Raw genomic sequence first — 13,222 nt, forward strand, 5'->3', positions numbered from 1 at the left:
CGAGGTCAGCCATGGCCCTTTGGAGCATCCTGCTGAAAAAGATTGTGAATAGGGTTGGAGCAAGAACGCAGCCTTGTTTCACACCATTAGTTATTAGAAAGGGCTCAGAAAGTGCATTGCTGAGGAGCTGTTAATGGAGATGGAACTGCAGCTGTCTGGTTGTGTTCTTTTTGAGACAGTTTTTGCTGTCTTGTCTCTGTGATAAGGGTAGACCTTACAGTCTTAATACCAGCCTCTGCCAAATTACTCAGCCTTACATGGGTAGGGGAGCACACCCTGTGGGAGTCAGGTAATGAGCTTGGTAGGAGATTTCAGCTTCATTCTGTCTAGAAACCTGTAATAGTTTATCCTTATATTCTTTCTGTTGGACACTCATTTTTCTGGATATGTGCTCAGTGTTTTGTGATTGCTGTGCTGTTCACTGTACAAATATCTGGTGACAGAGGTCTACAGAGGAGTTTATTAACGTGACCTATTTATCTGTTCTCTTCCAAAGGTGGAGGGAAGCAGTGGCAGCTCGAACAAAGTTGAAACGTCAAATGAGGGCATTTCCAGCTGCTCCCTGTGGCATGGATTCAAAACATCAGCTGAAAGCACTGTCTCCCAGTGCAGAGTGGCCAATAGCCATGGAGAACTTGTGCAAGAGATTTGTAAACCTGGGGAATGGAGGAAAGCTGGGAATCTCTTGCACGAGGTAAGGATACTTCTAGTGGCACCAGCTGGCAATCTGGTAGATTTTTGGAAGATAAGTTACCAAAAATTCTTCCACTGTGAATGCAAGTGGTTTTGCAGAACTGTCTGTTCCTAAATAGCTCCCAGAAGATTCTTTCTGCACAAATGCCATGACCAAGACTGAAAATCCAAATAAATAGTTCTATTAAGAGCAACTTTCTGAAGCCTCTGTAGTATTTCTCAGGCCTCAGTGTTTTTTAGATTTGGTTAAAATAGCTTTTTAATAACAAAAAATACAACTTTTTTTTTCCAGATTGAACTGGCTGAGAAACAAGACAGTGCATGAAATGAAAGTTCAGCACTTCTACCAGCAGTTGGTAAGGTACGCTGGGGTTTGGTTCTTATTTTTGTTCAAAGCAAGCTGTAACAGAAACGCCAGAGATCTCAAAAATGGCAGTAAGGTATGGCCAGTCATGCCTGGATGTCCACTTGCAGCCTTGCTTCTGGGAGTATTTTGGAAGTAAGGGAAACAGGAGGATCATAGAACCACCGAATGGTTTGGATTGGAAAGGACCTTAAAGATCATTTCATTAGTTCTGACCCCCCCTCCCGCCCATGGGCAGGGACACCTTCCAGTAAAGCTAAGTTAGTGAAGGTGTTAGGCCATCTGATCCTTTGGGGTGTACCTTTAAGGATCTGATGGATATTATGGGGGGTGGTTTTGTACCCGGGTGCGATGGGGCCTGGGATGGAGTACAGGAGGAGAGGAATAAACGAGCTGTTAGTGGCCTGGTGTGCACTGGATCAGTGTGGAAGTGAAGCAATACACGTGTGGTCCTGAAATCTTTAAAGTAAGGCTCCTGTAACAGATTTAGCAGCTGCAGTTCCTGAAGGCATCTGGTTACAGTATTGGAACTTGTTCAATGTTCAGACACCTCAGGTGGGAAAGGTGTCTGAACCCACTGAGGTGGGTCTTTTCACCAGTTTCTGTCTCTCTTTAAGTGGTTTAGCTTGGACTCCCCTGGATCTTGTCTCATTAATCACTGAACATATTCCAGTTCAACAAGAACATGTTTTTTGGAAGGTGCTCTTGGTTTTGCCAAGTGATGATGAATATGCCAAGGACGATCCCAACAGGTAAGCAGAAGGGTTGATTTTTGGGTCCCTTTCTCAAACAGAGCAGACTTCTGTTTAGGTAGAAGAGGAGAAGTAGTACACAGTCTTTGGTGTATTTTTGCCTGTACCATGTCAAATTTCTAGTTTATTTTATTTTTCTCCAGAGCACACTAAAGAATTTATTACAGTAATCTGCATTATCTAACATTGTTTAATTCTTTTTGCTCATACTGAAAGCAAAACTTTGATATGATAATTTCAGGACAGTTCGCAGCTGTTTATTAAGGTTATTTATCATAACCTAAATACAAGGGATTATGATAGATTGTGGGGTCTTAGAGGTGCTGATACTAAAACCCTAAACCACCATTTTTGACAACAAAACTCTCAAAAGCCCAATTTTTTTTGTTTGATAGGATACTGATGGATTGGTTGAAAGCCAAGTTTATGGGAGACAAAATGTGTAAGAAAAACACTTCACATCCAGAAGGCAGAATTCGAACACTGACGTTATTTAGCTCTCCTGGCATGCAGGGGAACAAAATCATTGAAGTCAGTGTGTGTATTAAGGTAGGTGAGAACAGTTTCATGATACCTAAGAGACAATAAAAGCACGGTGGACTCTTTTCCAGTGGATCTTGTGTCCTGTCAGATGGAGGGAGATCATACTGGGAGGGATGGGGTTGTTACAGAATATTCTGAGTTGGAAGGGACCCACAAGGATCACAGAGTTCAAAGGCCTGAAAAAAAGATGGATTTTTTTTTTTCCTTGTTTCCAACCATCTGCAGTAGTAGAACCCTAATCATCAATTCCTGGTCCTACATCAGGTGCTGAAGGGCGCTGAAGGGCTCACCTGCATCTCCCAGGGACATCCATGTTGGTCTGGTAACAACTCTTTGTCTTAGGTTTTGTAGAGCTCCTGGTAATGGATGTCAGAGCTGAGTGGTGATGACAATACACTGCAGGTTTTGGTACGTAGCTCCATTTAGCTACATCCGTGTTGTCATCTTTGTTGCTTGTCTAGGTGGCACAGGGTGCGCTCTCTGACTCGGAGCTTGACATGGCTGAGACACAAAAAGACTTGCTTGGGACCAGTGGCCTTGTTCTTCTTCTGCCCCCCCGAGTTAAGAGTGAAGATGTTGCAGAAGATGATGTATATTGGCTTTCAGCTTTGCTGCAGCTGAAACAGTTGCTTCAGGCCAAACCTTTCCACCCCGTAGTTCCTTTGGTGGTTCTAGTCCCCAGTCAAGAAGAGGAGGCCACAGAGAAAGAAGTAGAAGATGGTATGTAATTGTTTCTTTGTCTTGAAAATGTGAATGTTTAAGGCTGCCCTAAGTAGAACTGTTGTGGCTGGTGCAGCATCTCAGTTATCCAGTAAAGGGAGAAGCTGTGAAGTACAGCACTTCTCAGAGCTTTGCTAGAAATCCTGAGGCCTTAAGAGCTCATCAGTTTTGGCTCCAAGTTTTCCTTCACACACAGTATTTGATCCTGAGAGTCTGTGGGCAGAGATGGAGGAGAGGAGTGATGCTGTGAGTGTGTTCTTCCTCTGTGTAAATGGTGAGTTTTCTTATTTTTTAAGGTTTGATGCTGCAGGACTTGATTTCAGCCCAGCTTATTTCGGACTACACCATTGTGGAGCTCCCAGTTTCTGTCAGTGACTTAGAAGGCACAAAAAGGGTAAGAACAGCAAGAGATAACTTGCTTATTATATTATTATATATATATAATAAAATATATAATCATATAATATAATTATATATTTATATTATATATAATATATATATTATTATATTCTCAATAGCTTAAATTTCAGCTGAGTCTCGTGTAATGGGATATTTTTTCCATTGAATTTTATGTAACGTAGTTTTTGTTCAAAAAGCTCCCTTAACCATTTTTCCACACACCTGACTCTGCTGGAGTGGGGTGCTTGCTTGTCAGTAGTGATTCCAACATCAGCCAGAACTATTCTGAAATGAGAATATTTCTGGTACTTTTCCACTGTTCGTGACTGTTCTGTTTTCACGGACCAGAGATCTGTGGCACTTGCTACCAAAAAAGATAATTTAATCTGTGTAGTACTGAAAACTGCTCTGAGACCAAAATTCATGGATTTACCTAAGTCCACTCTTGTCTGCCCTGCCTGTGTTGCTGCCCACCAGATGAGTGCTGGTGGTAGGTAAACCTTTTATCCTTAAGCTCCAAGTCCTAAAATGCGGAGGACACTTTGTAGCTCTTTTGGCTTCTGTGATATCACCCAGTATTATCCCATCTTGGTGGATGGGACTGAGAGATGCCTCTATCCTGTCATCTTCTGTATATGAAGAAGGACTGTACGGATCTCTGTGTGACAAACCCAGAGTGATGCTCCCCCACAAACCCTCACAATGTACCTCTCTGCAGTTCAAGGACTGCCAGGATCAGACATGGCTTCTCTGGTTATAGTCACCATGGTCTTCTAATTTCTGTGAGTCTGTCCAGTTTTTCCTGGATAAGTTTTCCACATTCCCAGTGTCCTGCAGCAGGGAATTCCACTGCACGCCTGTACCTCATGTGACCAGCCTCTTTTCTGTGTCTTCCTGAGCCTGCTGCATGGAAATTTAGTTTATGACCACCTAGTTAGAGAACTGTTGTTGCAAACGTTGGGATGATGATAGCTGATTTATTTGCATTTTGCTGCACACTATCTTGGATAGTGTTATGTCAAACTTAGGGTTGCTGGATTGAATCCTTTGTGTCCTGATCACTGCAGAGCAGTTTCCAACCACCCCTGTTTCGTGTGTCATAGATCTCTGCGGCTGTGGGCTGGCTGGTTTCCCGGTGTCCTGACTCCCTTGAGCTCTGCAGTAAGACCCTTCAGGAGTACATTGAGGATGGGGTTGATGGTGAATTTGGCAAGCGCTTCTACCACGACTGGAAGGAGAGGCGTTTGGCTGGCCTGCCATCCCAGGAGCCTGGGGTCATCATAGAGCTCTACAACAGTGTGCTGCAGTTTCTCTCAGATGTAGCATCCTCGGAGCATCTTTATGACTTGTCTTGGCCTGTGACAGAGTTTTCAGAACCTGGGGGTAACAAGCTGTTGCCCCACCTGCAGTGGAACATGCCGGATCACCTGGCCTGGCTGAAGAAGGCTGTGCTGTCCTTCCAGATCCCATACCTAGATCTGCCTCCGTTAGGTGGTAGGTACTTCACACTGTAATATCTTCTTGGCAGCACATGATTCTCCAAGGTGTGCCTGTGCTGTGTTGGTTCTGTCACAGATTCTTGCAGTTTACTTTGGTTGGTTTGTTTGGCAGCTCCTTGGCGTCCTGTTTGCCACATGATTTTTCAGTACGTCTCCCAGATTGCAAGTTCTTCGCACACTCAACCACTGATCCAGTCTCAAGTGGAAAATCTGCTGACCAAAACTTACCAAAAATGGAAAAACCGAACAATGGGGAACTCTGATAAAGATGGACCTTCTGTTGATGAGATCCCTTGGGATTGTATCTTGGCAGTCTGCATTGATCATAAACTGAGAGACTGGAAACCGCCCAAACTGCCTATTGCTCCAGGTATTGCTCCTACAACATGGATGATACTTCTGTGATAGTATTTAATAACTTGCCAATGGTGCCTTTATGCATGGCAGCAAGTGAGATGTAGCAGGGAGGGAGCTGTTGTCTTGCTGTGATTCTGCACATCTGTCTTCTCCTTGGAGTGTGTGTTTAATATTAGTTATGACTTGACTTGATCTTGTGATTAAAAATGTGTCTCTGGTTAGAGTCTTTTGGCCTGCCCTCCCAGCATATGGGTTTGCTTAACCAAAGGCCAAGAATTGCCCCTCAGAAGCCATGTCAGCTGGGATGTGAGACTGCCATGGTTAATTAGCACTTCCATGGATTCATGAAGTTTGTCTCAAATTCTGTTTGCTTTCAATTTCAAATGTGTGGGGTTTTTTTAGCTTAACTGTAGGGAGCCTCTTTTAATGAAATGACTACTTCATCCATTGAACTTGGATGCAATAGAATTTTTAAAACTAAGAGGAAGCAGCGTTTTACAGACTGACAATAACCTGTTGAGTTCAAGAAGGCTCTTTTTTACAAGCAGATTACAACTGAAACCCACTTGAAAGTGAACACTCTCCCCATATTGCCTTTTTAATACTGAGCTTTTCTTCTGAAGGAGAAAATCTGTGGAAATGATAAATGTTGGGCTTGGGTTTATTCACAGAAGCAGTAAGTAAAGACGGTCAGATTCATGTGTACTTCTTCAAGGAGCATTTAAAGAACTACACTCTCCCTTTCTCGTGGGATCAAGCCAGACTGTGCACGCAGGAGGAGATCCGACGAGGCCACGAGAGGTGAGGGAGTAGCATTCAGCTGTTTGTGGAGAATTCCAAGGAGGTTACTTAGGACCTCTACAATGCTGAAAATCAGCATATGGCATCCTCCCAGAATGTACCTGTGCACATCTCTTTGAAATGATGTACAGGGCTGTGCTGAAACAGGGCAGTAGGTAGATTTTATATGTATGAGGTTACTCAGCTCTCAGAGAAATGGGTTGCTTGGGGAGTGCTCAGAGTGCTAATATGAGGAGAAATGAACTGGAGCCAAAAGTGCTGCTGGGCCTTGGAGTTTGACTTGTCTAAAGCATGGAGGGAAAACTGCGAGGCTGGAAAAAATGCTGGATAGGTTGAGGGGGAAGGATACCTTAGAGCTGTGTGGCATTATAAAGGTATTTGAGATCTCCAGAGTCTAGCTCACTTCCCTAGCCTCATTCAGAGGGAAGCCTCTCTTCCCTTTTGGAAGCTTAGCTGCAGTTCTGCTGTATAGTGGGTGATGTCTGAGGTGAATCCTAGGCTCCTATCAGATTAGTTCCTCTCTAATCCCACGCACAGGTGGTAGTGTGTTGGATGCTGGCACAAGAGCATTATTTCTCCAGATGATCACTTCTCACTCCCTGCTATTTCCAATCTTGAAGCTAATAGGGAAAAATCAACACACTTATACCAGTTCCTGTGCTTTTGTTTGGTTTTTTCCTCCCCTCTTCAGGTCAAGGATAAACTCTCCCAAATCTTTTAAGAAACCCTACAGCATGTCCATGATGCCAGGCCAGTATGGCTCTGGCATGAGCAAGCTATCAGGTCAGGAGGTGAGCATTCCCAGCTCAGATGAATTCAGAGACATGTCCTTGGCCCAGGAGCATCTGTTGGCACAGCTGCAACTGGAAAAAATAGAAAACAGGAGGTAAGTTCTGAGAGCAGCATCTTTTCTTTGCAGCTTCAGCCTAGGGTTATAAACAATTTCTAACTTGAACAGTGCTAGAAAACAGCCCAAGACTGTCTTCAGTTTCCTCGGATTTCATCAAGTACACCAGTGCAGTTCCCTGCTATCTCCTACTTGCATCACAGGAACAGTCCAGGATGGTACAAATTCTTGGAACTTTTAGGAATGTTTGGAAACTCTGTGGTCAATCATGCCACCACAACTGAAGCATTACAGTGGTCTGTGTGTCCCACTGTGTCACAAATGTCTATAAAGTTCTCTCTGGGATGTCAGTTTGTAGCGATGCAGATCACAGAGGGGAAGAACTAAGCTTTTGAGGTTGGCCCAAGAGGTTTTTGTCTCTTCTGCCTTTCCCATCAATTGGGTGTCTGCAGTCTGTGTAGCTGCTTTCTGTACCACACTTTTATGTGGTGGATTTTTGAAATAGCAATTGGCTGTGTCAGACTGTGGAGGTCAGACACTTCTAAACCCAGAACTCTTAGTTAACACACTGGTTACAGGGACAAAGCCAGGCTGCCATCTAACTGATGCTCTTGATCTTCCCATCTAGGTTTGAAGAACAGTTGCACCGATACCTGACTGAGGACACTGAGCCCCTTGGGGATCTCTTAGGTCTTCCTCTCTACCTCCCCCAGTCGCTGCTCTCCACCTCAGCTGTCACCTGCCCATTGGTGAAGAGTCCCATGCCACCTGCTCAGGAGGTAAGATGAGGGGTCCTGAGCATTGGCTAAAGCTCTGAGGAGTGCAGTAGTTGCAAAACCTCTAGCAGGAATTACCTTGGGAGAAAGTCTTGGTCTCATCTCTTTTTCTTCTGCCCAGGCTGGGAGTCAAGAGGGACACAAGGTTGTGGAGACGGAGCGAAGCCCTGCGCTGTCGGACAGACTGAAACACTTGCAGCAGCTCCTCAGGGCGACCAAGGAGGCTGAAGCTGCCTCTGAGCTCCACCTCTCTGCTCTGGTGGACATGGTGGATATTTGAGCAGAGCTGAGATGTGGACACTCAAGAAAGAAATCCAGGTCTGGGTGACTGAACAGATATGCTCGTGGGGCATGTTCCAGAGCAAGCAAATGTTCTCCTGGAATAAGAACATGGAGCAGCTGTGGAGCTTGGGCCCTTCTCACATGGCTGCCTTCCACAGGGTCAGTGTGTCACGGCTGGTCTGCGGCTCCCTCCTTTTCTGCTCCATGGGCATGGAGACGAGTCAAAAGCTTTTCTTGGAAGGCCTTACATGACAGTAGTGACTTTTCTTTCTCCCAGCTCTCATCGTGGGTGTAAACACAACTTCAGCAGGGGGAAACTGAAGTAGCACAGGGTCCCTGGGAACACTGGAGCGATTGCTCTCTGTAGACACAGTCCCTGAAATGTTGTCTCAGCTCTGTGCTTCCTTCATGCAGGAACTGCCTTGCAGCAGCACTGTGTTTTGAAGTTCCCATTCTGTTCCCAGGAATGTCAATACTGGCATTCTCAAGTTGGAGCAGCACTTGGCCAAGTTTATGTTGCTCAGTGCAAATCCAGAAGGATTTTTGTGCTGCTGGGTCCAAGTTTTACTCAATATTTACAGCTTTAAAACCAGGTGAGTTGCTTATTCCACAGATTCCATGTCATGCTGGAGAGCAGGATGCTTCCTTCAGTATTCAGTAAACAGCTGTGGAGAAACAATTTTCCTTTTTTTAAAATTTCTTTTTGGAAGAGCAGTTTGCCTGCATTCTCCAGCACTTAAAAACCTTTGGAAGTTGAAGACCTTTTGGTTTAATTCCCAGTAAATAGTATGCAGATGTATTTCATGTCTGCAGTACTTCTATACAGCTCATCTTTTTGTTTCTTTTTTTTTTTTTTTTTTTTTTTTTTTTTTTTTACAAAGGCAGCAAATTTTTCTCAAACAGAACCTTCTACCTGGTGAAATAGAAATTGCTGCAGAGAACACTGCTTATCTTGCCTGCCCAACCCCAGTCTGACTCCTAATTTCATCTGAAATCCTCAGTAGTCCAAAACAGTCAGCTGCCTTCCAAAAAAGTAATTGTATAGGCTTTTTTAAAAGCATTTCATTTGTATGCTTTCTCTTAAACCCAAAATTAGCAAGAGTAGCTCAGTGTTAAGTTGAACTAAGAAATGTAAACTGAGAAGGTGGTGCTTTGAGGCTGTTCCTGCTACACACACTTTTGTCAGGCTGAGTTGTGTAAGTTCAGCTGGGTCCTTGCGAAGCAAAGCTTTTGGCCCTGCTCTTGTTATTCTTAGTTCACTTGGAATTTAGCTGTCAAAACCCAAAAGAGCTTCGAGGTCATGGCTTGCACAATGTGTTTTTGTACCAAATAAATTTCTAGTGGCTCGAAAAGGTGCCCCTTTGCCTCGTTCCTCTGCAAAAGCTTATGCCGCAGCAAAAGCGCGACGAGGAGGAGAGAGCAGGAGGATACCGGGCAGTGCATAAAAAGCTTTCCTTTGGATAGGGGGGGGTCCAGAGAAACACGACGAGGGTGGGATTCGAACCCACGCGTGCAGAGCACAATGGATTAGCAGTCCATCGCCTTAACCACTCGGCCACCTCGTCCCGCCGCGCGCCCCTAAGGGCCAGGCCACCACCCGTGACGGCCCTGCCCGGACCGGAGGGCCCGCGCGGGGCTGAGCGTGGCCGCGAAATGTCGGCGAGGAGAGAGGGGGGGAGGCCGGGGTGCGGCAAAAAACAAACAAACAAACAAAAAAAGGCATTGCCCTCTCTGAGGCTCGAACTCAGGACCTTCAGATTATGAGACTGACGCGCTGCCGGCTGCGCTAAGAGGGGGCGGTGTAGCCCGCCGCTGGGGCTTCCGGGAGGCGGGGCGGCGAGGGGGGGCGGGGATACTGGGCGGCGGCGTCAGGCCGGCAGGGGGCGACAGGGCCCCGCGGCGGGACGAGGTGGCCGAGTGGTTAAGGCGATGGACTGCTAATCCATTGTGCTCTGCACGCGTGGGTTCGAATCCCACCCTCGTCGCACTTTTGCTGCCGCCATGGGGGGCACTGGGGACACCGCCGAGGACACGGAGGGGGCCACCGCGGTGCATCCTGCCCGAGGGGCGTGAGGTCGCTGGTGCCCTGCAGCGGCGCCGTGTTTTGGAAAGGGGGGTGATGATGGCAGGAGAAATCGAGGCAGCATCAAAGAGGGGCAGCCGAGGTCCTGGTGTGGAGTGGCTGGGAGCCTCTTATCCAGGAGTCACAGGAAAGAAAACACTCTGAAATCTTTAAAGGAGCGATTAATGCAGAAAGTGGCTGTTGAGTAGTAAGGTGATAACCCTCCCAAAAGGAGGGAGCAACTGGAAAGCAAACTGGGACAAAGGAGGCATGAAAAAGTGGACGGATGCCTTGAACTCTCTGGGGACTGCAGTCAGAGAAGATATGGAAGTGTTCTTCCCATCGGAGTTGTTGGTGAACCTGCTTGTTCATCATAACTGTGGCTGGACATGTGCCCCAAGGGCTCCTACACCAGTGGTGCCAACTTCAAAGCACAGCCTCTGCACTGGTGGCCGCAGTCAGTGTGTGTCCAAGGACCCTGCTCCCATGGGAAGTTCACCCCTCACCTCCATTCCCTTGTCGGTAGAGGCTCTCCAGGTAAAAGTGTTCACCCAAACCGCTCTGGGGCAGTGCTGTCATTGTGAGGGGGGCAAATAGGGGCAGCAGGGAAGAATGGCCCCAGCAGTGCCCCCCAGCTTGGGGCAGGGAGGAAAAGCATCTCCCCCTCAGCGCCCAGGCACCACTGGGAGTCAGACCCAGGATCTCCTGTTCACTAGAGAGGCACTTTGACCAGCTGAGCCCTGCGGCGGCCCGGCGGGGGCTGCTCTCTCCCCGGGACTGGCAACATGGGGCTGTGATGGCCGAGGGGTGAAGGCGTTGGACTCGAAATCCAATGGGGGAGTCCCCGCGCAGGTTCGAATCCTGCTCACAGCGACAGGGTTTTAGCTGCCCCTACAGGCGTTCACCGCGGTGGGATTTAGGGCGGGCCCCAGCCCTGTCCCTCACACACTTCCCAGGAAGTGGCTCCTGCACCAGAGAAAATGAGGCATTGTAGGGCAGGGAGACATGGGCCACTTGACCTGGGGCCAAGGAGAATCCTGTCCCAGAGGGTGGGGACCACAGACAGGTGGGGACCACCCCCACAGGTTGTCGGGGTGGGTTTATCTACTTTTGCCCATGGGCCAGCTGGGACCCACACCAAGCCTGTGGGCCATAAGGGAGTGCTGGGAAGTCCCATGCAGGCTTGGGGCTGTGGTTCCACTTTTAGATGTGAGAAGTCCAGGATCCAGCTCCCAGAGAAGTCCTCCCTTTGGGCAGAGCCTGTCTTATTTTTCTCTGGGGGTGCAGAGCTCTTTGGGGTCGTCCCCTTGTTTCCCCCCAGTCACTGCAGCTTGGAGCTGGCCAGGATGAGCAGGGCAGCTTGGGGCCTGGCATGGGGTGTGGGCACCCACTATGCACCACTGCTGTCCCCCCACTCCTGTGCCAGCTGTGCCTGCAGGCACCCCCTGGGCTTTTAGGGGGGGTCTGGGTGGCTTTGCCAGCCCCACAGCCAGCAGGGAGGGGTCCCTGGGGAGGCAAAAGGACGTGGAGATGCTGGGGGTTGATCCCAGGGCCTCTTGCATGCAAAGCAAGCGCTCTCCCGCTGAGCTACATCCCCCTGTAACTAAGCAGGATGGTGCCCAGGAGTCCCCACTAGTCCTGTGGTCCACCTGCCCCTGTGGCCACTGGGTCCAGGGAATTTATGCCACCGTGGACACCTCTAAACACTGGCCACATATTCTGGGCACACTAAGACGGATCTCCCTGTTCTAGGCTGTGCCAGGGGCAAAAGGCAGCACCAGCCACCCTTGCTGACCCCCAAAATTGTGGGGCACAGATCTGGGGGTGCAGTGGGGTGCAGCACCCTAGCTTGTTGGTCTAGGGTATGATCCTCACTTAGGCTGTGAGGGGTTTAACTCCTGGACAGGCTTTCCTTTTGGGCATCCACCTTCTTTGGCTGGCATGTGGGACCGTGGCATAACCAGGGCCCTGGCACAGAGGGGTGGGTGCCCCTTCCTGGCTGGATGCATTCCTGTGAGCAGGATGGGCCCCCAAGGCTGGCAGTGTGTGTCCCAAGGGTGATGGCCCTGAGGGCAGAGCAGGGTGAGCAGTGGGGAGCAGTGGGGGTGCAGGGACTTCACCAACCCTCCCTCCCCTGCCCTTGCACAGGGGGATGTAGCTCAGCGGGAGAGCGCTTGCTTTGCATGCAAGAGGCCCTGGGATCGACCCCCAGCATCTCCATGTCTTTTTCCCTCCAAGACCTACTGTAGCCCTGGGCATCCTTGGAGGATACTTCCCTGCAGTGCCTGTCTTGTGGTGAGGCAACCTGGAATTTTTCCAGCCATCACTAAATATCCCTGGATGTTCCCTTTTCCCAGCCCTGGCAGGTGTGGGTACTGGGGCTGAGCAGAGCCGTGACAGCAGGCTGGGGAATATTCTCTCCGTGGAGGCAGAGCCCAGGGCAAAGTGGGGTGTCCCTGGCTGTCCTTCCCAGGCAGGGGGGCAGCTGTGGCTGTGATGGCCGAGGGGTGAAGGCGTTGGACTTGAAATCCAATAGGGATTCCCTGCGCAGGTTCGAATCCTGCTCACAGCGGTTGGTTTTACGCAGGCCTGGATGGGGTGGGGGTCTGGGTAACCCCATCCCAGCAGCATTGCTGGAGAGTGAGGGGGCAGGGAAAGGGCAGCGCTGCACTGGGCACTGGCTGGCTGTGAACTTTGGGCTCAACTCCTGGCTGACATCTCCTTTTGGGCACCCACTGCCCGGCATGGCCTCTGTGGGGTTGAGGCACCTCTGCCTGGCACAGAGGGCACGAGCAGCCCCCCCTTGCTTGGGCAGAGATACAGATCAGCCATGGCTAGGGCTGGTTCCCTCCTGGGTGGGGAAGGAGCTGTTGGGGCAGCGGGGGAACGGCAATGTAGGGGGGCCCTGCTGCCACTACAGCCTCAGTGGGCAGCTCTGCCATGGTGCTGGGTGCAGGAGCATCCCCCACCTTTGGGGAGACCTCCCAGAGGTAGACATGACTTTTTCATCACTGGCCCGTGAAGGAGGTGGGTTTGTGGACGGAAAAAAAAAAGCTGGAGATGCTGGGGGTTGAACCCAGGGCCTCTTACATGCGAAGCAAGCGCTCTCCCGCTGAGCTACATCCCC

At 49.1% G+C, this 13,222-nt stretch overlaps 1 protein-coding gene and 8 non-coding genes across 9 annotated transcripts in view; 5 read left to right on the forward strand and 4 right to left on the reverse strand.

Moving 5' to 3' along the window:
* The window catches only part of MCM3AP (minichromosome maintenance complex component 3 associated protein), a 27,174-nt gene extending 18,494 nt beyond the window's left edge, over nucleotides 1–8,680 (forward strand). Inside the window, exons 17-28 of the mRNA XM_029959587.1 lie at nucleotides 497–694; nucleotides 986–1,054; nucleotides 1,675–1,809; nucleotides 2,205–2,358; nucleotides 2,814–3,072; nucleotides 3,369–3,466; nucleotides 4,575–4,965; nucleotides 5,083–5,340; nucleotides 5,999–6,128; nucleotides 6,820–7,014; nucleotides 7,604–7,754; nucleotides 7,873–8,680. Of these exons, the coding sequence (XP_029815447.1) occupies nucleotides 497–694; nucleotides 986–1,054; nucleotides 1,675–1,809; nucleotides 2,205–2,358; nucleotides 2,814–3,072; nucleotides 3,369–3,466; nucleotides 4,575–4,965; nucleotides 5,083–5,340; nucleotides 5,999–6,128; nucleotides 6,820–7,014; nucleotides 7,604–7,754; nucleotides 7,873–8,031 (2,197 nt within the window). The 3' untranslated portion in view covers nucleotides 8,032–8,680. The remainder of the gene's footprint in view (nucleotides 1–496; nucleotides 695–985; nucleotides 1,055–1,674; nucleotides 1,810–2,204; nucleotides 2,359–2,813; nucleotides 3,073–3,368; nucleotides 3,467–4,574; nucleotides 4,966–5,082; nucleotides 5,341–5,998; nucleotides 6,129–6,819; nucleotides 7,015–7,603; nucleotides 7,755–7,872) is intronic.
* An 836-nt stretch (nucleotides 8,681–9,516) lies between these two features.
* TRNAS-GCU lies at nucleotides 9,517–9,598 on the reverse strand. The gene has a single exon. It is a non-coding gene; the product is annotated as a tRNA-Ser (tRNA).
* A 158-nt stretch (nucleotides 9,599–9,756) lies between these two features.
* Nucleotides 9,757–9,829, reverse strand: TRNAM-CAU. Its single transcript has one exon. It is a non-coding gene; the product is annotated as a tRNA-Met (tRNA).
* A 107-nt stretch (nucleotides 9,830–9,936) lies between these two features.
* TRNAS-GCU lies at nucleotides 9,937–10,018 on the forward strand. The gene has a single exon. It is a non-coding gene; the product is annotated as a tRNA-Ser (tRNA).
* An 867-nt stretch (nucleotides 10,019–10,885) lies between these two features.
* TRNAS-CGA lies at nucleotides 10,886–10,968 on the forward strand. Its single transcript has one exon. It is a non-coding gene; the product is annotated as a tRNA-Ser (tRNA).
* Nucleotides 10,969–11,620: 652 nt separating this feature from the next.
* TRNAA-UGC lies at nucleotides 11,621–11,692 on the reverse strand. Its single transcript has one exon. It is a non-coding gene; the product is annotated as a tRNA-Ala (tRNA).
* Nucleotides 11,693–12,243: 551 nt separating this feature from the next.
* On the forward strand, nucleotides 12,244–12,315 carry TRNAA-UGC. The gene has a single exon. It is a non-coding gene; the product is annotated as a tRNA-Ala (tRNA).
* Nucleotides 12,316–12,585: 270 nt separating this feature from the next.
* On the forward strand, nucleotides 12,586–12,667 carry TRNAS-UGA. Its single transcript has one exon. It is a non-coding gene; the product is annotated as a tRNA-Ser (tRNA).
* A 483-nt stretch (nucleotides 12,668–13,150) lies between these two features.
* Nucleotides 13,151–13,222, reverse strand: TRNAA-CGC. The gene has a single exon. It is a non-coding gene; the product is annotated as a tRNA-Ala (tRNA).

The sequence above is a fragment of the Manacus vitellinus genome, unplaced genomic scaffold (assembly GCF_001715985.3).
Source record: "Manacus vitellinus isolate BGI_N305 unplaced genomic scaffold, ASM171598v3 scaffold_20_pilon, whole genome shotgun sequence".
Taxonomy (NCBI): Eukaryota; Metazoa; Chordata; class Aves; order Passeriformes; family Pipridae; genus Manacus; species Manacus vitellinus.